At 41.6% G+C, this 23,533-nt stretch overlaps 1 protein-coding gene across 12 annotated transcripts in view; it reads right to left on the bottom strand.

Annotated features, from left to right (window-relative positions):
* The window catches only part of APBB2 (amyloid beta precursor protein binding family B member 2), a 346,284-nt gene that overhangs the window by 135,712 nt on the left and 187,039 nt on the right, over nt 1-23,533 (bottom strand). For 8 of the 12 annotated variants that reach the window (XM_079152829.1, XM_079152827.1, XM_079152828.1 and 5 more), the window contains one exon: nt 18,366-18,425. The exons of the other annotated variants lie outside the window; for them this stretch is intronic. In XM_079152829.1, coding sequence (XP_079008955.1) covers nt 18,366-18,425 — 60 coding nt within the window. The remainder of the gene's footprint in view (nt 1-18,365; nt 18,426-23,533) is intronic. 12 annotated transcript variants of the gene reach the window in all.

The following is a 23,533-nucleotide window of genomic DNA, read 5'->3' as shown; positions in this document are numbered from 1 at the left end:
GCGGCAGTCACATGTAATCAAACCTGCAGGTACTGTAACAGTGAACTTCCAGGGACAGCAGGCAGCTGGTGCTCCACTGGTGGTCGGCGATCAGTTTGCTGACTGTTGTTGGACGATCGGGAGGTGAACCTCGAGCGTTGGGTGATGGATAGGTGTAAGGCAGGCGATGGACAGGCGAGAGGCAGGCAAATGGCGGATGATAGACGCCTGACAGTGAGCAATCTGCACTCAAAAAAGGCGTTGATATGCTGGCAGACTGCAGGTGATCACAGCAGACAACTGGGGTAAACACTAGGGGATCGATAAGCAGCAAAAACTGCCTCACCGAGAAACAGATATCCTCTGCTTGAAACCAGTGTTACGAAACAAGGAACGCAGCCTCCCTCTAGTCCGCCATCTTGGATCTCGCTACATTGACAATCAATCACATTATTCCAAAATAAGCCAGGCTTGTAGCTACCACAGGTTAGGACTACAGCATATCATTTTGGAACACATAATTTCATGGCAGGAACACAATTCAACATTAACAATAGCTAATGTATTCAGAAATACATTCTATACCCAAAATTGTTTGAGGTCAGGGAGAAAAATGACACCAAACTACACCCTTTGAAGGATCTTGCCCAGGGTCACAGCAGGTGTATATGACAAGTGTGATGAATGCGTGCTTCACAGACCAACAAATCAGTATATGAATTGCACATAGTTTTTAAAAGGCTGCTGGTTTTATTAAAATAGAGAGGAAGAGGAAGAGAAGGAGGAGGAGGAGGAAGAGGAAAGAACAAATGAACAAACCTGAAGGTGCCTAACCACGTCTCTCACCTCTACAGATGTGTAAGAAGGGATTCTGAGTACAGCTGGTGAATACACCTAGTCTCAGGCATTTCTACTTCTGGTGCTGCCATGAAGACTATCTGGAGAAGTAAACCTCTTTAATCGAACATGATCTGAGATTTTCACTGAACAACTCACTACTCTGGGCTGGATGCTAAGATCAGATCTGAGGACACATATGGAAAGGGGACAGGGTCATTGCCTTTAATGAACGCACAGTGCCAGCAGGGTCAGTACAACCTAGTGCACTGATGCTTGGTACTCATTTCTTTGTTTTACATCTTTCTGGTGATGGAAGCCACTGCTCCAAATTATCAACTGCCACCGTGAGACACTGAATCTCTCTCTCCACCCCTGCTACTGACATGGCCATAGAGCACTCAAGATTTGTTCCAGGTCCCTCTCTTCCCACTGCCCAAGTGCTGGGCTACCACTGTGCTCCTATGGGAGGGTGTGGCTCCATCAGCTTTTCCCTCCTGATCCTTCTGTCCACCACCCAGGTCACTTCTAGTCAGCTACAGCTGATCTGGTCGGCTATGAGACCAAGTTAGAAACATGTCTAAGTTAGAGTAAACAGCCTCTGGGTGAGGCCCGGGGGCTCTTCAATTGCTGAAGTCAAAGGGCCCCACCAGGCCTCTATTTTTGGTTTCTTGAAAGGCTTTTGCCCTTGTTCCAGCTTCTGATCACTGATCTAGTTCTCCCCCAGCCTCCCCACCATAGTGGTTTCCTACTCGATGAGTAATCACAGCTGATTTTGTCTAATTATATGTTTAATTACTGTCTGACTCCTACAATAGACTTTCAGCTCCTTGAGGTTATAAACCTCTTGGAGGTTTGTGCCTAGCACGATACCTAGCATATGCTGTACATTATTAGTATCTTAAGGAATGGGACAGGGAGAGGGTGATCGATGGATTGTTACAGTTAAATAACGCATCATTATGGATGGTTAAGATCAAGGTGTGGTTACACAGGAGTGGGAAGTGCTAGTATGCTGTTGTACAGCAGGGTGACCTATAAGTAATGACAATCTACTGTATATTTCAAGAAGCTAGAAGAAAGGATTTTGAATGTTTTCACCATAAAGAAAAATAAACATGAGGAGCTAGATATGTTTATCCTGATTTAAACCTTATGCGATGTATCAAAACATCAGATGATACCCCATAAATATGTATAGTTTCTATATTTTTATGAATCAGTTAAAATAAACTTAATAATAATAAAATCTCTTCCTATTCTAGCATTTAGGAGGGCTTACAGCTCTAGGCACCATATGGAACACCCATGTGCTTTATCTCATGTAACTCATAGCTGGCCTAGAAGGAGAGATTATGCCAGAAGGTCCCGGGGGCAGGGCACATAAACAACTTCCAGGCGAGTAAGGGATTTGAATGCAATAAAAAGAGAAAGAAACCCCACTTTCTCCCACATAAACCTCATTCTTTACAAAAACAGAGGACATATTCTTTACTTCTTATTTCCTTTTTTTTTTTTTTTTTTTTTTTTTTTGCGGTGCTGGGGATTGAACCCAGGGCCTTGTGCTTAGGAGGCAAGCACTTTGCCAACTGAGCTATCTCCCCAGCCCTACTTTTTATTTCTTAATCCAGGACCTGGAGGACAAATTCAAGGAACTCTCATGAATACCTGCATACTTATTCAATGCAAACCAGTAAATTTAAGTTACTCAAAAAGACTTTCTAAAACTAAATTTTTATCATTCCTTCTGGACAAAATTATTAGAAAAACTTTCAGCAGTAATAAGATTTATACAAACTCATAAAATATTATTAATGTTTAAGGGTATTTTTGTTTCTCATAAAACATTATTATTTCTCTCCTCTATAAAATTCAGTGTTACAGAGTTAATAGTATATAGAAATTTTACTAAAATTAAACTCTAATTCCAAGTTATTATTTAGTCCTAGATAAGGGGGAAAAACCATCAAATACAAATAAAAATCCCAGTTTCATTGTAGCAAGTCAAATAGTAATTTTTAAATAGTCCTTATTTAAATTTTATGGAAATGTATAATTTTCTATAAAAACTCATTATGTCACACTGTTCCATTTATGAAACATCTATAAAACTTAAATTGAGCAAGAAATATTCCACTTATGGTAACTCTGAAATAAATATTTGTTTTTAGAGTTCTCTTTTTTTGAGAAAAGTAATAGGGGAATGATTATTTATAATGAGCTCTAGATTATAATGTCTATTTCACCTGTGTCCATGTCATTGCAATATTCACAGAACTGAAAACTTAGGGCTTATTGGTTAATGGCACTCAGTGTGTGCTTAGTGGGTCACAGTCATAGTCCTGGGGCTCAGGAGCTTTCAGTTTAGGGGTGCAGGTGAACATCCACAGACACTCGTTCAAATAACAAGGGATTGAAATGTTAGTGCTACGAGGGGGAGGCCCCATCTGCACCCTTCACATGCCTCACAGAAGAAACACAGGGCCAGCAGGCTCCAGACAGGGAAGGCCCCCAAATCTTCAAATGCAAAGCACCGTGCTAGGGGCTGAAGGGCAGTAGTTTTCAACACGCAAGCACGAGGGTGACTTAGTTTTCTTAGTAAGTTCAGACTGAGAAAAGACCCAAATTATACTGAATTCAGTATAGCTTTACAGAAACTTGTATTAGTCTCAAGAGCATCTGAGCAAGAGTCACTCACATACAGAGCACTTGGGGCATAAGCAGAATGCAGTATCTCCTCATTGCACAGACTAGGAATTATTACAGTATGTGAAAGACATAACTGATCAACAGAAAGACAGAGGTCACATCTTCTCTGACCTCAAGAAACCTCCATTCTAAAGGAGATAAAGCAAACGTGCATATGAGCTCTGTGTAAAGCAGACAGTAAAATAGCCCTATGCTCCAGGGCTCAGTAGGTGTGGCTTGGAGATGTGGCAACAGTAAGGAGGCCTCAGACAGATGCAGTGGCAAAACGACTGGGCCATTCTCACGTGAATATCAGAGACGTTCTCTTTTGTTCCTGAGACCAGTTGTTGATACATAAGGAGGAGGACAGGCAGGAAACGCCACATGTGTGGACAACTGCCAAAGACCTGTGCCCAGATTACCAAACAGTCCTTTGTTTTACCCCAAATCAGGCAGCTTTGAGGCTGAACTAAGTCATACACTCTTATATGCACACATGCTGGTACGGACATTTGGTTCCTACACAGTTATGGTGGGACACAGATTTATATTGGTAACAGTCACTTTTTGAGATAAGTGTGACTATTCACCTGTAAGGTCATTTAGTTGAGACTGGAGAAGACTGAATATGAACCACTGTAGAAAAACACTGCCTTATCAGTGGAAAGATTTTATTCCAGAAGAAACAGAAAAATATTCAATTGTATGTATACTTCATTTGGTATTTAAAGAAAAACTATCAAACATCAATGAACATCTTCTTTGGGGAAAAAGCATGGAAAATTACTTTAAGGGTATCAATCCATCGGTCAACTATAAAAAGGGATTTTTTGCAAGGCAGTTGGATGGAGTGTGTAAGCTTTCTTTGGTTCCTATCTCCACCCTGAGCTGTACTATTCCTTGACTGTGTGAGTCATGAAAATTATTGAGAATTGTACTTATAAAGAAACAACAAAAAGCTCATTTTAGCTAACATTCCATTTCACTGAGTAACTAATTCATACACACATTAGAAGAAAAATGTTCTAAATTCAAAATGACAATGGGAAACAAAGAAGATTGTTCATTAAAGTCATTAAAGTCAATGAGCTCCGGATTTATTAATAAAGAGTACTTGGAGCACATCTTTTTAAAAAATTAGGATATACACAGGAAAAGAAATGATGGTCTGGCACAGAAGCCAGCAGATTTCTGCTCTGTGACCTTGGGACACCATCCACCTGCACAATGAATATGAGTATCTGAATAAACTCTGCATTTTTCAAGCACTTTCTGGTTTTTAAATTCTGCAAGGAAAGATTAGATGCTTTATTCTGTTTAACAACTTTTCCCAAAAGAGTTGCAGGTTAGAGATCCTTAGACATTAATATTAATTTTTATAGTTTAATTAAAAATCAAGATTTCATGTTCAACATACAATACACATTTTTGGACATATAGTAGGTAAAATTCTAGGGTAGCCCTAAGATTGCTATCTCCTGATGTACATGCCTGAATAGTTCCCTCTCCCCCTGGAGTATGGGCAAGACCTGTGAATATTGTCCTGTGATTATGTTGCACTGTAAGTTGAAGAATTTTGCATATTTAATTAGGGTCCCTAATCAGTAGACTCTGAGTTCACAAAAAGGAAGATTAACTGGTGAGCCTGGTCTAATCAGGCAAGTCTTGAAGGGGAAAAGCAGTCACAGATACCACTCTGGACCCCTAACCTTAAAGATACCAACTGCCATGTTTGAGAGGAGACCATGTGGCAACAATGGAGCTGCGAGTGGCCCTGGGACAGCTAGCTAGAAAACAGGGCCCTCAGTTAGACAACCCCAAAGGCCCGAATCCTGCCAACAACAAGCAGGGGTGGAAAAGGACGTGAACCCTGGCTAACACCTGATTGCAGCCCCAAGAGATTCCCAAAGGGACCAAGCTCATCCACACTTGGAATCACAATACCGAGAACTACAGACCTTGTTTTAAGATACCACACTTATGACAATTTGTCATGTAGCAACAGAAAACAGGATAAGACACCTAGGTTTTGGGGAGTGAAACAAGGAGCTGTTTCCCTATTTCCGTACTTGCTGGGCCTTTTTCAAGTACTTTCCAGCCCACAGTTTGCTGGCAAGTAGTCTGCCTCCTCATTTATTCTGTGTCTATTCTGTTTTCATTTATTTCTCTACAATCCTGGACTAAGACAGTAGTCACAGCTGGCAGTCTCACCAAGAGAAAGGTAACAATGTCTGTGTATTGCCAAGTGTGGTGGGGCACACCTGTAATCCTAGTGACACGCAAGACTGAGGCAGGTGGACTGCAAGTTCTACGGCAGCCTCAGCAACTTAGTGAGACTGTGTCTCAGAATAAAATATAAGAAAGACTGGGAAAGTAGCTCAGTGGCAAAGCACTCACGGGTTCCAGCCCCAGTATGAAAAAAAAAAAAAATCTGCATATGATCCATGAGGAGACAAAGCAGACACACGAGTGTGCAATTTGGGTCTGACTATTTGCTTCAAAGGTACACAATACTAAGAAGGAGAAAGTTTGAGGTTGTATTAAAAAAAAAAAAAAAAAAAGTAGAAATTACAGCCCTACAGTTAGATGGATCTCTTCTCTGTCTTGTGCAATCTAATAGACTATGAGTTCTCAGGGCCTATCTGCTGCAAATGGGTGCAACATGCAATTCAAATTGAGTAGTTTCAGGGACAAGAAACAAACAGGGCAAAAGGAAATGTTCATGTTTTCTATTTCTCAAACTAAATTTTTTTCCAGCTCCCAGTCTATTTTCATGACTCGGTGAGATCTCTGATTAGTTCTTCAAAGCAGAACAGAAGGACCACCTGCATGAGATCCCCTTTAAAAAAAAAAAAAAAAAAAAAAGGAAGATTCCTGGGTCCCATCTAGGAGGCTAATGAATCAGAGCCTCTATGGGGCGAGGCCCAGGGAATGTGGACTTTTTCACATACTGAATCTTTTGCACATGAAATCTGCAAACCATCCATCTACATTGGCTGATCCCATCCTTTACAGATGTGGAACGTGAGGCTAAGCAACTTGGTTATAGTGCCTCGGCTAGCAAGCCAGAGACTTAGAATCCAGAAAGTAACACCTACTGACATTGATCAGGAAGCTGAAAATCAATCTGTGTTGTTCGTTTTCCACACAAAGACTTCCCTCTATTAGTACAGATAATTAAGCAACTAAGGTCAAAATGGGTTGGTGGTGATAGCAATAAGCTAAACATATTAGGAAAACAATTCCATTTCACAGAGGTCTGTGATTAGTTCATTCTGCTGCTGTGTGGTCTTTCCTCTCCACAGACAATGAGGCTTCCAAGATGCCCTGTAGGCTGCCCCTACTCCTCCAATGCACTGAAATTCTCCTGCTGCAGTAGTCACCTTCTAATTTGGGGCTAAGCTTCTTTCATATGCAGAAAAAGCAACCAAGTAGGATCTGCCTTAAAGTACCCTTCAACTTCACTCAGTTTTCAGCACCACCACTTGTTACAGGCTAAAGCCCTTACTCAGTACCAGAGTGTGGCTGTATTTGGAGAGAGGGCCTTTAAGAAGGCAATTAAGGCTAAATGAGGTCTCATTATGGTGGGATCCTAATCCAGAAGTCCAGATAAGAAGTGGGAGAACACCAGGGGTGCACACTAGCCAGCAAGAGAATGGCCATCTCAACTCAGGGAGAGTCCTCAGGGGAAACCAACCCTGTTGGTGCCTGGATCTCGGACTTTCTACTCCCAGAACTGCGGGGAAAGAAATGTTTGTTGTGAAAACCACCCTGTGTGGTGTTTTGTTACCGCAGCCCAAGCACAGACACACCTATCTACAGCAAGAACCAAGTATGAAGTGCCCGCCTTGCCTGATAATCAGGGTTGCTAGACTATGTGTCTGAAATGCATTCCAGCCACACTCCTCTTCACACAGAGTGGATCCGTTTCCTGATTATAACAACCTTTTTTCAAGAATAAAGCAAACTTCTTTATTTGATAAATTAAAAACACATTTTTTTCCATAAATGCTCAAGTTTGGGTATTTCTTTGGTCATGATGTAAATAACAGTCAATAAAAATGTATCTTAATTTTACCCAATTAAACCTGAATATATTGAGGAGGTTAATTCCATGGAAGGAAAAGCAAAACCATCTCTTTCCGCCTTCCCCCAGACCGAAAACAAACAAGTAGAAAGGCCGGAGGGAAACCATGAGGCTGGACTTCCTTCCCGCCTGGCCTCCCACAAGGGCACGGTCTTCAGGATGGCCTCTTCCCTAGAGTGGACGCTCCTCCACGAGATTAAAAATCAGTGTTCCCAAAGTCCTTCTTCTTGTTTGAATGTAGCAGGCAGAAAAGAGGCAAACCCTCTTCTTTTAGGGACCAACAGGTGATTTTTTCCTATCACTTGTTGAGCTTTATACAGTCAACTGAACTGCTCTTTGTCATGCCCCCTGGCTTAGCTCACTCTATTGGTGGAGGGAGAACAAGGGGAAGCAGACAAGGGAGACACTATTGCTTCTACTAGGGGTTGGGGGTTGCAAAAATAATAGCAGTTGCTACTTACGGAACATTTATGAGTCAGAACATGGTTCTAAGCACTTTGCGTATATTGCTCATTTAATTCTCTACCCTTTCCATTTCACCAAGCAGGAAATTGAGGAACAGGGAGTTTAGGTGTCTTGCCTAAGGTGACACTGAGATTCGAACCACCACGGTCTGTGTCCTTAACCATCACACTCTCAGCAATCCATGAAGAACGGACACCATAGCAAAAAATGACTTAAAAGCATTCTTTTCCTCCTGCCCAAGTTCTGCAGAGTACTGTTTCAGGGGTGGGAGAGAAGGAAACACACCTTTCCATAACTTAAATATACGACTTGGGGAACGAGTAGGTATTTCCCAGAAGTTCTTTCCCCTGCCATTCTAGGAGGTATGTAAATAGGATTTTCTCATAGTGGACAAAACGGCTAAATCTGACTTAGTACAATGTCACAGTGAGTTTTAAGTCTCTAAATCCAGAGTCCTGTTTACTATGATTCTTTCAAACTATGATATTTTGATCCCTGAATCACAAGGTCTCTTGGGAAGGAGGAAAAAATATATTTTTCATTGCAATGTTACTGGAGAGTTCAGTGGGTGAGGAAATGATCCAAGGAAAACCCGGCATCAGCAGCCATCTGGCTGGAGTGCTGGGGGTGGACTGTGCCATGGACTGATAAGTTGGACTTGATCCTTGGAGAAAAAAGAAGGCCACAGAGGACAAACTCCTGTGCAGGGGATGGTGCAGGAGGGGTGAAAACGGAGGGCTCATGTCTCAGTGATCACAAATCACAGGCACGGGGCGCCTTTCTCAGGAGCGATAGCACAGGGGTCGTGCGTGAAGCTCCGAGGGGGCTGACCTCCTGGGAGCTGGGCCAGTGCTGAGATCTTTAGCATTTGTGTTGTCCTACAAAAGCTCATGTAACTGGGCAGAGAATAATCTAACTATGAGTTCTGGGTTTGCTTTCTACCTTTCAGGAAACTTGAAGGACTTGATTTCTGAGAAAAAAGAAGTTAAAAAATTGATTATGTAGAACAGGCATCAATTTGGGGATTCTGAAAGATTAGGGTAAGAGGCGCTTGGCTAAAGGGTCTCCTCCACTAGAAGGCTGAGTACGACATGTGGCCAGGGGTCAGGGAGGGAGAGTTTCTGGACACCCTGACTCACCAACATTCTGCTCTGCAAAAATAGTCCAGGCCAGAAACAGTCACTTGGTTCACCATAGGGGCATAATGTTTTGCTGCTATCCAGTCATTCGGGACCCCGAGAGGCAGGGTAGCACTTAAGAAGCAGCACAAGCTAAGAAAACCTGTCCAGAGAAAGCTGGGAATTTGTGGAAATTTGGTGGGTTCCCTTTTTCTTTCCTTTTCTATTTTTTGGTAAAGAAACATTTATTCTAGGTCATTAAGCAGCAGGGTGTGGAGGTCTTTGTACTGAATCTGGGATCCTGAGCTATGCTTCCTGCACTTCTGGTTCCATCGCATGGTGGACAGACACCTCTCTCAAGAAGGATGCTCCACGAACAAGGCTGTGATCAAGAGCAGTTCTCAAATTGCAGTTTCCCTCTGTAGAGGTCTGGCTGTGAGACCACAGGAGAACTCTGTAACCCCTATGGGACTCAATTTCCTCAAATTGTAAAATGCAGATAATAATAACAATCTCCGTACAGGGTCCATGTGAGGTTCATGGCATATAGTGAGGGTCACAGAAACCTTAACATTATTATCACTGTCCCCAGTACAAGTCATGTGGGTGGCAAGGAGGGAATACACACAACATTACCCCATTTAAATATAACAAAAGCAACAATGTCCAGCCACATAGTGCCCCTCCCCCTGCCAAAGAGACACACTCAGACACACACATGCTTCAACTCTGGGGAAAGAAGGTGGAATGGGTTTGAGAGGGGACCGTTTTACTTGTAAGCCTATCTGCCAGGACCATCTGAATCTTTTACAGCCTGCACCGTCTACACGGGCTTTCTCCAAGTCCTTTCTTCCACTAACTCCTAAACCTACATCAAACTAAATTCCACCCATATCACATCTCAAAACTACTCTCCTCTGCTCATTAATAGCCTCATTGATAATCCTATGTGATCAGCTGTACAGATTTTAAAACACTGTTCTCAGTAGCCGTTCTTGAGCTCCATCAGCCCATGGGAGAAGCCCACAGCACAACAAAGGTCAAAAATTCCTGCCAGCACAGCTTTCACACTACAGCATGCTTGACCCCGCGTCTTGGCCACCTTAGTAGCTCAAACTTGCCAGCCTCCAGCCAGCCCAGGCTTTGGCTGGTGCTCCCCTCTGCCTAGAACGTGCTTCCCACTCCACTGCACCCCACCCACTGACACAGCTTGCCCTTTTCCACCCTCTGACCTCCCTGCAAACTGACACAGCTAGCCCTTTTCCACCCTGCTGACCTCCCTGCAAACTGACACAGCTAGCCCTTTTCTACCCTCTGACCTCCCTGCAAACATCGCCTCCGCAGGAAGGCTGTCCCCTGGCTCTACACTCTCAGGAGCAGGAGAATGTCCTCCTCAAGCACTTCCCACAACTGAAACCCAACTCTCTTTGGTTGACCGTCAGCTCTGTGAGGTAGGAACCATAACTGAGCTGGACTCTATTCTACTACTGGCACATGCTAAGAAGTCAGCTAATATTTGCCAAATGAATGAGCTAAAGAAGTATTTGATAATGGAACTAATTAAATAAATTATACTATTTTACACCCAATTTAGTGAATAGCCATTAAAAATTGTATAATAGAAGGAGATTTGTGCCAGGTTTGGTGGTACAGGCCTGTAATCCCAGTGGCTCAGGAAGCTGAGGATTGCGAGTTCAAAGCCAGCCTCAGCAACCTAACAAGGCCCTCAGCAACTTAGTGAGAACCTGTCTCAAAATTTTAAAAAGGGCTGGGGATGTGGCTCAGTGGTTGAGTGCCTCTGGGTTCAATCCTTGGTACCAAAAAAAAAAGACCTCTGTGATTGTGCCAGACATGGTGTCACATGCAATCTCAGTTACTTGGGAAGCTGAGGCTGGAGGATCACAAGTTCGAGGCCATCATAGGCAACTTAAACAAGACACCACCTCAAAAATTTCACTGATATTAGTAAGAGATACATAAATATCTATATTTTATACAGAGACAGACAAAAATTCCACAGATCAAAGCCTGGATGGATATTCACAGAATCTATAACAACCTTTGGGTAGCAGAGTTAGATGATTTTAAATGGTACATTTATGCATATGCACACTGCCTAACCTGGTCTTCAATGAACATACTTTGTTTAGTGCAGTTAATAGAGTAATAAGATTTCAAATGATCTAAAGTTAATTATTTTATAAAATAATTAAACAACCCATAGGTGGTAAGCTACATTGAGCTGAGTTAACTAAGGTCCATTTCAGCAGTATTATGCTTAGGGGGAGAGCAGAACTTTTCAGTTACAAAAGGGATCATGAGCCAACTGTGAGGCGTCTGGGACCCAGGCAGGTCTTTTCAGGTCAGTATTGATTTCATTATCTTGTAAAACCACTTCAGCTATATTGAATTCCATGTTCAATATATTGACTGGCTAATCCACAAACAGGAAAAAAGACAAAAATCAGGGCAGCTTTAGTCACTATTAAAGATGGATTTCTTACTAGATAAGCTGAAATTAAAGTAGTATTTTTCTCATTCTGTTGTGGTTTCATCACACTAAATCTCTAAGTATTAACACAATGAAAAGATAATGCCACAAAATGAATTAAGAGGTGGAGCAAAGCTGGGTACAGAAGATGAATAGCAGAATTTCTGAAAATCTGAACGAAGTAACAGTTCTAGACATAAGTCAAATGGTGTGAGAAAAACGTCACTGATAATAATTACAAGTCCTCAGGTCCAGTTGACACTTCATCGTGGTAAACAGGCACTTGGCCTTGAACAAGAGCATTTGCCTGGAGTGAACTTGCTATATTATCTTGAGTAGAGACAGGTGCCTCTACCTGAGTAATAATTGAACAGGTTGTCCCAAGGAAGAAATCAGTGACACATGAAGGAGAAAACAGAAGTTTTCTAAGAGGTTCTAGTTTGAAAACCTCCAAGTTCCATGGATCATAATTTCTAAAACTCAGTTCCTGGACCACAGGAAAGCCAAGTGCTCAGATTTGAGGCAATCTTTTCAAGCTGCTAACTGTCTCAAAAGTGTTTTGTTTCCTCTACTTATGAATTCCCTGCCAGCCTAAGAAAACAGTAAGATTAAAAAGAAGTTCCAAAGCAATCCAGAAGCAAGATACAGCCAGTGGAATAATGCCCATGATCAGAGACTACTTACAACCTCCCCCTGTGGTGGTACAAAGCCCTCTCGCCTCTTCTGCTACCAGCATCCTCTGGGTTCTGAGCTACACTTCTTGATAGTTGCCTATCCTTCTTCACGTGCTTCTAAATCATCTCCCCCATTTGAAGCCAGGGGGAGATGTATGCAAGGAAGAATTTAGTTGGTCAGCCCACACAGAATCAGATTGCGAGTGGGAGAATGCAAAAACCTCTCCCACACCCATTTGCCCAGACACTACATTGCTGAAGCTCCTCATGCAAAGGGTCTCAACAATTCCTTGGCTGGATGAGCTAGAACAGGGCAGCTGGGAAAGAAGCATTCACCACTGTACTGCCTCTGGTTTGAAAGACACTGATGCATGGTCTGCCTCAGCCCATTCAAGACAGGAGATCTGGAAACCGGCATTTGGACCACACATCTGCTATACTAATCCATCACTGGGGGCAGGTGGGGGCACTTCAATAGCAAAATTCCTCACACATCCCTCTTTCAAGCATTAAAGAAACCATTCAAAAAGCAGATATTATTTCCAATTGTTTGAATAAACATGGGAAGGGGGAGGCAAATAATGAAAAATTATTAAGATTCAATTTAGGAGACAGAAAGTCTTCCCAAGGTTCTTAACCATCAATACCCCAAAGGGGCACGGCAGGAATGGTGGGAATTGATTTTGTGAAAGGCTATTAAATAGAGTGCTGTTCTCATCAGAAAGGCCCTCCCCTTTTTAACTGTAATCAATAATTTAATGCAAAGCCAAAAATCACATCAGCCAAAAAGGATCAAGAAAACTTTTTTGAGTGTGTATAGGGGGCACACAGAGACTTGGGAGGTTTTTTTTTTTTATTATTTTAAATTTTACTGTTTGGGAGTAAAATTAAATTAGAGTCTCCTAAGAAATTATTACTTTAAAGAGAATTGTCAGATAAAAATTTTAACTCTTTCCCACAGCTTGCCATTTTATTCACTTGAAAAAGAAAAGCTCAAAGTTAAGCAATGCAACTCCAAGTCTGTGTGTCCCAATGATAAATGCAGACCCTTTATTATTCAGACACTTGATTTCCTGTCAAAGTCTAAACGACTGACTTAGAGTTTGATGGGCACAAAACATACTTCAGAATTTGGCAGTGTAATTGTAAAAAGTTATTTACTTTCTCAGTTCAGCAATTTTTAAAAATTTTAAGTTATGAAATCAGCAGGAAGCTTTGATGGCTTGACTATAAATTATAGCGAACCCATTCTTTATTTTAATGTGCCTTGTTTTCTTTAGATATTGATTTGTGCCCTAAAGGATAAGAAGGTCTATTTAATATTTCAGAAGAACTTTTTTTTGATCTGACATTTCAATCCAATGACTAACTCATTGAAATGTACTTGAAAGTAATAGTTATCTTTTCTGCAAAATGAAGGACTGAGCATAGTCTCTGTGTGCCTCTCTTAATAGAACATGAGGATTCCCACCGTGGGCTGATTGAAGAATGCAACATAGAAAAAGCAGAAGAGCTTTAATAAGTAGACATGTACCACCACACTAGTGGTGGTCCTTTCTTCTACTTTGCAAACTGAATCACTCTGTCACTCAGCATCTCTCTATGAGCCTAGTGGCTTCATCCTAAGCATGTACTGAATGACAACCTCTCTAGGATGTAATAGAAGGGAGTCAGGAGGGAGAGTAGAATGGATAATATCTTCAGTGTCTTTAATGACAAGACTGTCATCTTCCACTGCATTACAGTGAGAATTTACATTCAAACATCTTTGCTCATCACTTGAAACCTATCTTTCAGCAGGTCGTGGTGGTGCATGCCCTTAATCCCAATGACTCAGGAGGCTGAGGCAGGATGATCACAAATTCCAGGCCAGTCTCAGCAACTTAGCAAGATTCTGTCTCAAAATAAAAAAGGGTTGAGAATGTAGCTCAATGGTAAAGCATCTCTGGGTTCAATACTGTTAAAAAAAAATTTTTTTTTTAAAACCTCCCTTCCTTTTCTGAAAAACAGGATTAATTATGTGAAAAATCATTCTGAGAACTGAATGAGATAATGGATATGACCAGACTGTTCATATGGTAGGTAAGGTACACATGGTCTCCATGACTAAGTGACTGGACCATAAGGATAATTCAAAGCCAATTCTGACATAAAAATTTCAAAGTCATATTACAGCCACACACAATCTCAACAGCTGCAGAACCGAACTTGACCCAAGGGAGTTATTCCGGCTGCACTTGTGCTGAAAGCCCTTATTGTGATACACACTGTACTTGGATTTGAATGAATTAAAACTTAATTCTTTCCAATAACCTCCCCTTCCTTTTTAAATACCAGAAGCTAGTACATCATATATTTATAATTAATATTGCTGTAATGAATGCTAAATAAATATGGGGTTTTCGTCTGCAATCCAAAGTTTTCTTTTTCTGCCCTCCTTGGATTTTTAAAAGGTTCATATAATAAGCAAGGAATAAATGGGGTTTTCAGTGAGGAATAGAAGAGAGAGGCAGTTGATGGTGGACCCCACTTTCTACCTTATTAACTAATGCACAGTATTCACACACCCTCATTATTACTAGCTCTGGACTTTATCCCAAATTGTCTTGCTTCCTCCTGGGGGCCTGAGGTAGGGGAGAAATAAGGAAAAAAAAAAGAAAAAGGCCCAGCAAAACTCAGAGAAGATGCTTTCTCCTATTACTGTTCGCTGATATACACCAGTGTGGATCTGAAAATGTCTTCCAGAGGGGATTGCCTCCCCTGCAAGAAAGGGTTTGTTTCCTGGAAGTGAAACCAAATTTCTACATTTAAAATCTATGCTTCCAAAAATTATGGCCTCCATCACCACTTAGCTTTTATAAAAACAATGTGCAGATGAGCTTAGTGGAAATCAATAAAACACAAGAGTTTTTAATTTCCCCTGAGTAGAATAGAGGGTACATTTTTTCCCAAGGACATCACAAATGTGTCGGTTTTTCGAACCACATATTTACTTTATTTGTTAATTTGCTTGCTTGATTATTTATTCTCTACTTTAATAAACAGTTTATAAGGACTTACAGAAGTGCATGCATTGCACAGACTATTAAAAAACCCACTGAATTTTGCTGTCTGTTATGCTGACCTTCAGGGTGAGCTCTGTGTGGCCACAGCTTCACTGGAAGAGAGCTGTGTGCTCCAGGGGATGGCCTCACAGACACTTCATTTGTAGATTAAATACCATGCAAACAGATTTTCTAATCCAGTGGCAGCAAAGATAACAATCATTGGGGGATTCAGGAAAAGCAAATCCTGGCCTCAAAGAGATCAGCAGTGGACTTTCTGGTCAAAGAGAGAGAAAGGAAAAAAACAAACAATACGCTACAACAAGGCTATCAAAAAAGGTTCTGAAAGATGGGCTTGCAAAGCTTAGAGTTGGTGTTTCAGAAACAGACTCTTCCCCTACCATTCTGTCTTCACAAACGGATTTTTAATTTCACTCACATTCTCAGGAATACAAAAGAATGGGATGTGGGGCATGGATTCTGAAATGAGACAGAGGTATGAATCCTGATCCTCTGGTCACCCAGTTATGCAACTTTAGCCATGATTCCTACAGTTTTTTTAACCTCACCAATGCTGTGTCTTAATAAAGAAACCAAGTTCCCCCTCTACCAGGTAGGTTGTGATGAGGATTAAATTTCATCATGCCTGGATAGATTCTAGCACAGAGGCATTCAGTAAGTGGTGGCGGTTATCACCATAGTGATACTGTCAACTGCATTTGACAAGTGAAGGAAGTAAATTTCTGAAAGGTTAATCAGGGATTCTCAACCTCAACCATGCAATGGAAAGATGTGGGCAACTCTAATAAACACTGATAACAGAGTTTTTTTTTTTTTTTTTTTTTTTTTAAATAGTGCTCCAGTCACAGACTTTAGTCAAAGCAGAGATCCTTTTTCAAAGCTGTCCATAAGATTATAAAGTACCCTCAGGGTAAGAACCAATGCGCTGAGTCCGCGGCCAAGGGCAACACGCATTTTTTTCTTATGACCCATCACCTGTTTATCGGCAGTAAGTCGTCAGCCTGTCTGCTATTCCAGTGGTCAGCAGGCTCTGGGACCCCATCCACGAAATCTACTCCAGGGGAATTCCATCCTGCTGGCTCTACAGTAATATCTTGGAACAATAATCATCAAATCAAAGGAATCCCAAATGAACATCAGTAAAATTTTAGGAAACAACACAAAATGAAAGTAGGGGAAGAAAGATTACTGGTTTTTATATGCCAGGTATATACTTTACATAATCTACATCTAAATATACACACATACATATTCATAACACAACGATAATCACAAACTTTGCACATATTTTGGCATATATTTTTTCATATAGTATTAGCTCATTCAATCATCACAGAAATCTTTTGAGGTAGGTAATGTGAGCTCCTTTTTGAAAATGAGGGAACTGAGGCTTAGAGATGTTTAATACTCTAGAGCTACTAAGTGGCAGATCTAGAATTTGAAACTTGGGTGTATTTGACTCTAAATATCACTCTTTTCTTACCACATCATTGTAATGTGGTCAGAGTAAGAAACACATTTTTCTACCATGAACCGGCAAATATACATGTATTTGTCCAATGGTAAAAAATGTTTCATAAAGTAACATGTAGCCTAAAATTGATATACTTTGTCTAGTTGTTGCCCAACATCATGGGAATAGTCCAGTTGTATCAGGTGTCCCAGCTGAAAAAAAAGTGTTCTTTTTTTGTGAAAGTGCCACAATCATTAGTATGAATGGGTAGGTGGGTGGGGAGGGAGTGGGGGAGGGTAGGAGGGTAGGAGGGTGGGAGGGAGGGAGAGAGGGAGGCTGAGAGGCAGGTTCAGCAAACAGCTCAGCATTCCCATAGCCCACCATTCCAAACATTTCAGACCAGAAGGCTCTTCATAAAGCTACAACAAACATGAGGGAAATGGTTTACCTTGATGGAACACCGACCAAATATGCCATGGTGTAGGAAAGGGGTGGAGGGTCCATGCGTGCCCATATGGTCAGAGTAACATAGATTAAACAGTGATATATTTCATCTCCAATGACATCCATACTTAAGAAACTGTTGCATCAGCCTACTCCAAACTGTTCATGATACATTCTCTTCCATTCCTGCCAAGCAATGACAAGACTCCATGACTCAGGTCATGAAGGTATATCCTGGGTTTATGGAGTCAAGTGGAGGAAAAGGAAGCAAGGGACCCCTGAATAGTAACAGGGAGGAATTCAATCTGCTGACCACACTAGACTTCTGGTCATTTTGGCTTGGGCTGTGATTTTTAAATTTCTTATTTTGCTTCCAGTTATTAATAAAGAGTCCCTGGGATATGTCTTGCGTTTTAAAGCTCTCTCACCACTTTTTAGATTAACTCATTCTATGCTTAACCCATTAAGTTCCAACTTTTCAATTCTGCAAATATTTCAACAAAATTAACATGGGTGCATTAAAACAGGTTGGAAATCATAATCTAGAGCTTGTATGTTGTATTATATTAATATTATATTTATGTGCTTATATTTTGCAATTACATTATCTATTATTACTATATGAAGTCTTTATAAGTGTTCCACATCTTGGACAATAGGACAGAATGGGTTAAAATTATGAATATAACTTTCAGAGTCCTTTAGATATGGGCTGAGTAACAACTACTAAGTGAACCTGCTTACTTTTTAGAACCATATGCAAAGAACACAGAAGAATATACTGATGGAGCCTCAATTTCTTCATGATAATTCTTATCCCAGAGTATGAAGCAAGGTATTTGCTTTGGGCAAGTGAAGAGAGAAAAGAAGCAAGTACAGACAAATGCTCAACCCTTAATCCCTCTTCCCCAAGTAGACACGCTGATTGATACAGGGCTCTACCTATCACCCGGGGAGTCCTTCCCAAATTCAGCATCTCCCTGGGTTTTCTCCCTACTTTCTGCTTTTTTGTAAGATTGGCAAACACCAGAGGGTATTTTAAATGAGGATGCAACACATCGTACCCTTCAGAAGGTGGACTGAGGGGGCCCTTAAAAATATTCTATGGGAATGCTCAGAATATTCTTGAAATTAGAAAGATGTAAAAAAAATTTCTGTGACAGTGTTCCCCAATCAATCTATATCCATTCTCCTTCTCTCCCTGTCTCCTGCCTTGCCCACATCTCTCTCACTCACTCTCACACACACACACACACACACACACACACACTCTCTCTCTCTCTCTCTCTCTCTCTCATATACACATAAATATAACAAATTCATTCTGAAAGTAATGAAAACTGCCAATTAAGACTAAAATTAATACAGAGGAAAGCGCCTTTGCTTGTGTTGTCTGGAGGGAATTTCAGAACGTCTTCAGGAGGAAAGCTGCAGCCCTTCATCTGACAGGTTACTGACGCAGCTTTCGGGCTCATTTCAGCAGCCACACACTTATCTTCTGACACGGAGGAGTTTAGGGATCTCCTGGACAGCAGTTGTGGATGCCTCACAAATGGGATGTAAGGGACCAAATGGACACCTGGAAAACCAATAATGAGGAATGTGGGATGTACGGATGGGACGACTGGTCCCTTTTGTTCCCTCTTGCCAGTAGACCTTGCAGGAAGCCAGTGACTAGGAGTGTGAGGAGCAGGGCCAGCCTCCCCATGTCCGGGGGGTCCTGCAACACCCTCAAGACGCACTCCCCTTCCTCACCCTTTCAGTAAAGGCTGAGGCTCCTGGGCCACCACCGACCAGCCGATGACTACAGGCAGTGCTGGAAACCAGGCCAGGTTCACCAGCAAGGCCCAAGTGCTCTCGGAAACGGCCTCGGGCTACATGTCCTGGTCTATTCTGCTGCTTATCTGAAGTTATTTTCTGCTTGTGCATACAATCACAATCCCTCTTTTATCCCCTTTCTGTGCTTTCTCTTTCATGGGAGAGCTGTTTCCATATAAGGGTATTTATAAAGTCAAATTTTTTACTGAGCACTTGCTGCATGGCAAACCCTCTGCTGAGTGCTCAATGTGCCTTATTTCAGTTAATCATCAGCTACCCCAGGAGGCACGTTCTCCTATTAACCCTATTTTACAGAGCAGGAAATGCATGATGTTAAATGCCCTGGCCACAATCATCTATTTGGTCAGGACAGAGTTGGGATTTTAAATATTCAGTCTCTACACTGCAGTAACACTCAGGTCACACATCCAATTTAGGGTTAAAAATGAGAGGAGAGCAGGGTATGGTGGCACATGCTTATAATTCTGATGACTCAGGAAGCTAAGGCAGGAGAACTGCAAGTTCAAGGCCAGTCTCAGCAACTTAGCAATACCCTGTCTCAAACTGAAAAATAAAAAGGGCTGGGGATGTAGTTCAGTGGTAGACTGACTCTGGGTTCAATTCCCCGTACCAGGAGAAAAAAAATTAAAAATCAGAGGAAAGACTTCCAGTGGTTTAATTTCTGTAGCCAAGAAGCAATTATGGTATTGATCCTATCAGAACCAAACCAAAACATTACTTTTAAAAGAAAATGAGTTTTCCATGTTTTTGATTAGGATTGTGATTCTTGTTCAATTTTAGCCAGATCGGTGCCTTTAAACACAACAGAAGCCCTGATGTAAGTAGACCTGTGTTGGAATTAGAGCTATGAATCTCAAACAGGGTGTATGGAGGAAACCTGTAAGGAAGTAGTTAAAATGCAGGTTCCTCAGACCCACCTCCTGGGTCTGAGTCTACAGGGCCCAGGTGGGGCCCAGGTAGCCACCTAAAGAAACACCTAGGAGATTCTGAGTCTCACTGACCACAGACCAAATTTGGAGGAAATAGGGATGTAATGTTGCACTGAGTAAATGAAGCAGAAGTTCAAGTATAACAGTTGAACTGGCTGATGAATCAAAGCCAACCAATGGAATCAGAATGAGAAAAGCTGGCTCCCAAACACAGCATGACACAACTCTAATACAACAAAAAATATAACCAAACTGTAAGAACAATTATGTTGATCAGAAACATACATAGGTATCTTTTTATAAAAGCAAACTTTTTCCTCTCTCCAAAGAAGAAGGAACCCGAGTTCCTTACGTTCAATGATTCAAGGTCCCTGACAGCATCATAAGGGATGTTTCTTCCTTAAAGGGGAGAAGGGCAGGACACATCAGACTACCCCATTCAATCCATCCAACTCCCCTTTGGCCAAGCACATGTTTCCTGAGCAAACCCTGCTGATGCCTGGGCTTCTGCCACAGTTCTACAATAATTTCTCACCGGGAAATAACAACGCACTGCCATTGAGCATGAGCACTGACCATGCAGAATCAACATTTAAAGACCTGGGAAAGTGATTGCTTTTTTCCAAATTAAATAAAGGGATTTTTGTGGGGAGGGGGAAGAGGTAGACACCAGGGATTAAACTCATGGGCACTCAACCACTGAGCCACATCCCCAGCCCTATTTTGTATTTTATTTAGAGATGGGGTCTCAATAGGTTGCTTAGCACCTCACTGCTGCTGAGGCTGGCTTTGAACTCATGGTCCTCCTGCCTCAGCCTCCTGAGCCGCTGGGATTACAGGCCTGTGCCACTGCGACTGGCAAAGGGATATTTTTGGCTTTAGTATTTCAGTCTCATGAAGTTGACTAATGAGTCCATCCCTAAGAGATGGATCTAGTTTTAGAGCCTGGGTTTTAGAACCTCTCAACTAGACCCCCCAGCCAGAGCAATTTCACCAAGATTACAGGTAAAGCCTGTTGGGGGCCTTGCCTGGCAGAGATCCTCAGTGCCAACTCATAAGTGCATGAGCACGCTTATCTCCATGCACATGGCCCCTCTGCTTTACTACAGAGAAGTGAAAACAAGGAAACAGGATGTGTCAGCACTGTATTTGACAGCTCAATCATTGATGAATGAGGTACTTAGCCATTTTTCTAGAAGTATGGTTTAATGGAGCTTAATGTTCCAAGTGGGGAAAAAAGAACCAACTGCTCATGTTATCCTAAGTATTTCACTGAATTTTTTTTGGAGGGAGGGTACAGGTGATTGAACTCAGGGGCACTCAACCACTGAGCCACATCCCCAACCCTATTTTGTATTTTATTTGGAGACAGGGTCTCACTGAGTTGCTTAGAGCCTTGCTTTTGCTGCAGCTGACTCTGAAATTGCGATCCTTCTGCCTCAGCCTCCCTAGCTGCTGGGATTACAGTCATGCACCACTGCGCCCACTGTCTTTAAGGCAGCCCTCTAATCATATTCCATCTGACTAAGTCGCCCACACTGCTTCCTCTGCCTTATTGACCATTTAAATCTAAGTATGGTTAAAACAGCAGCACACACCAAAAAAAACATCACAATCCTAGACACGGTTAAACAACCTGATGCCTGGAAGACAGTCTGAACTTCCCAAACATTTCTGTAAGAGCCACAACTCTAACTTCAGGATATCATTTCTGGTATTCCCACATTGTCTAATTGAACATCTGGGACAAAACCATCATCATTCTCCAAAAACTAGTTCCTCCTCCCAACTTCACAGTTTCTGAAAACAAGCACTTCTTATTTCAAACTGAAAATCCGCCATCTTTAATTCTACTCTCTCCCTCCCCACCCAATTAATCACTAAATCCTATCAATTCATCCTTTCTTCCAGTTCAATTCTGTTTTTAAAACTAGCTGTCTTATCCAGTCCTGATCACCTCAAATGGATTATTGTTAGATTCTTGTAACTGCCCACCTCCTTTGCCCAACCAACATATTCTAGCCACCAACATGGTGGTCTTAGGGCTGGGATGTAGCTCTGCTTGCCAAGCATGCACAAGATCCTGGGTTCCACCCCGCAGCACCCCAAAACAAAACACAAACAACAATCACCAAAAAGCCCAAATGGCACTTGTTTTTTTCTCATCAGCATCAACTGTTTTCATTCACACAAGTAATTTCACAATTCAGCACTAGCCTTCACTAATTTGGCTTCCCCTTACCTATCTCACAATTAACTCTCCAAACCAAACCAAACCAAATGGCTGGGAGCACAGATCCTTATGCCTAGAAGCTTCCCAGAGGGGATTTCAAGGGTTCTCTGAAGTGAAAGGTATTTTCATAATACTAAGATGTCATTTACAGCCCTTTTCACTGTGTTGACAATTAAGCAATGGGGCACAAAAAATGAGGGATAAATTGCTGGCATCTCAGCATGAAGAAAGACAGTGGCATAAATTATATTGGACTGTCATTTCAAGGAAAAGCACAAGCGTGACTAAGTTGCCAGCTGAACTAGCTGCTTTTACATGGAAAACTTCTTTTGCTTGAAAGAACACCTGACAGACAGACTATGGTTGTTCAAATTTGGGTAATGTGCAGACGTTTTCTCAAAGTTAAACAATGTGTGCCTATCACTTCGAGGAAGGCAACTGACACTCTTTGTTGCCAATGATAAAATGGGAGCTTGCAGGCAAAAATCAAGATTTTGGAAAACTTGTCTCTGCCACTGTCAGCTTGACAAAAAGCAGATTTTTCTGATGTGATGGTGAGATTAACAAATGGAGCATTTTCATATTGTACAATGAAATGTGTCAACATTTGGAAGATCTTCCTAACTTACTTCACAAACATTTTCCAAATAGCCAGTGCATGATTTTACAAAGTTATGTATGGGTAAGCATCCACTGAAAATGTGTGACGGACCAATAGATTTTGATATAACAGTGTGAAAAAGTTATAATTATGGATCCAGAGTCCAAATTAAAAGTAATGTTTAAGAAACCACCAGTTATGGAGTTTAGATGTGACTTTAACATAAAAGAAGATCCACAATTACCTGAAAGGCTATTAAAATATTCATCTCTTTTCCACCTACATATCTGCGTGGGGCTCGTAGGATTTTCTCCATCTACACCACCAGAACAATTAATCAAGAAATACAAAGGAGGAGGTGGCACACGCCTGTAATCTTAGTGGATCAGGAGGCTGAGGCAGGAGGGTCGCAAGACCAAAGCCAGTCTCAGCAACTTAGCAAGGGCCTAGGCAACTTAGGGAGACCCTGTCTCTAAATAAAAATACAAAAAGGGCTGGGGATGTGGCTCAGTGGTTAAGCACCTGAGTTCAATCCCCCATACCAGGGGTGGGGTGGCGTGGAGAAGAAAAGACATGTAAAGGCTAGAAGCAGATAAGAGAACCCAGCTGCCTTCAAACAAACCATGCATT

The sequence above is a fragment of the Sciurus vulgaris genome (genome assembly GCF_902686455.1).
Source record: "Sciurus vulgaris genome assembly, chromosome: 9".
NCBI classification, from domain to species: Eukaryota; Metazoa; Chordata; class Mammalia; order Rodentia; family Sciuridae; genus Sciurus; species Sciurus vulgaris.
The sequence above is the reverse complement of the archived record's forward strand: the minus strand, read 5'-3'. Positions and strand labels throughout refer to the sequence as shown.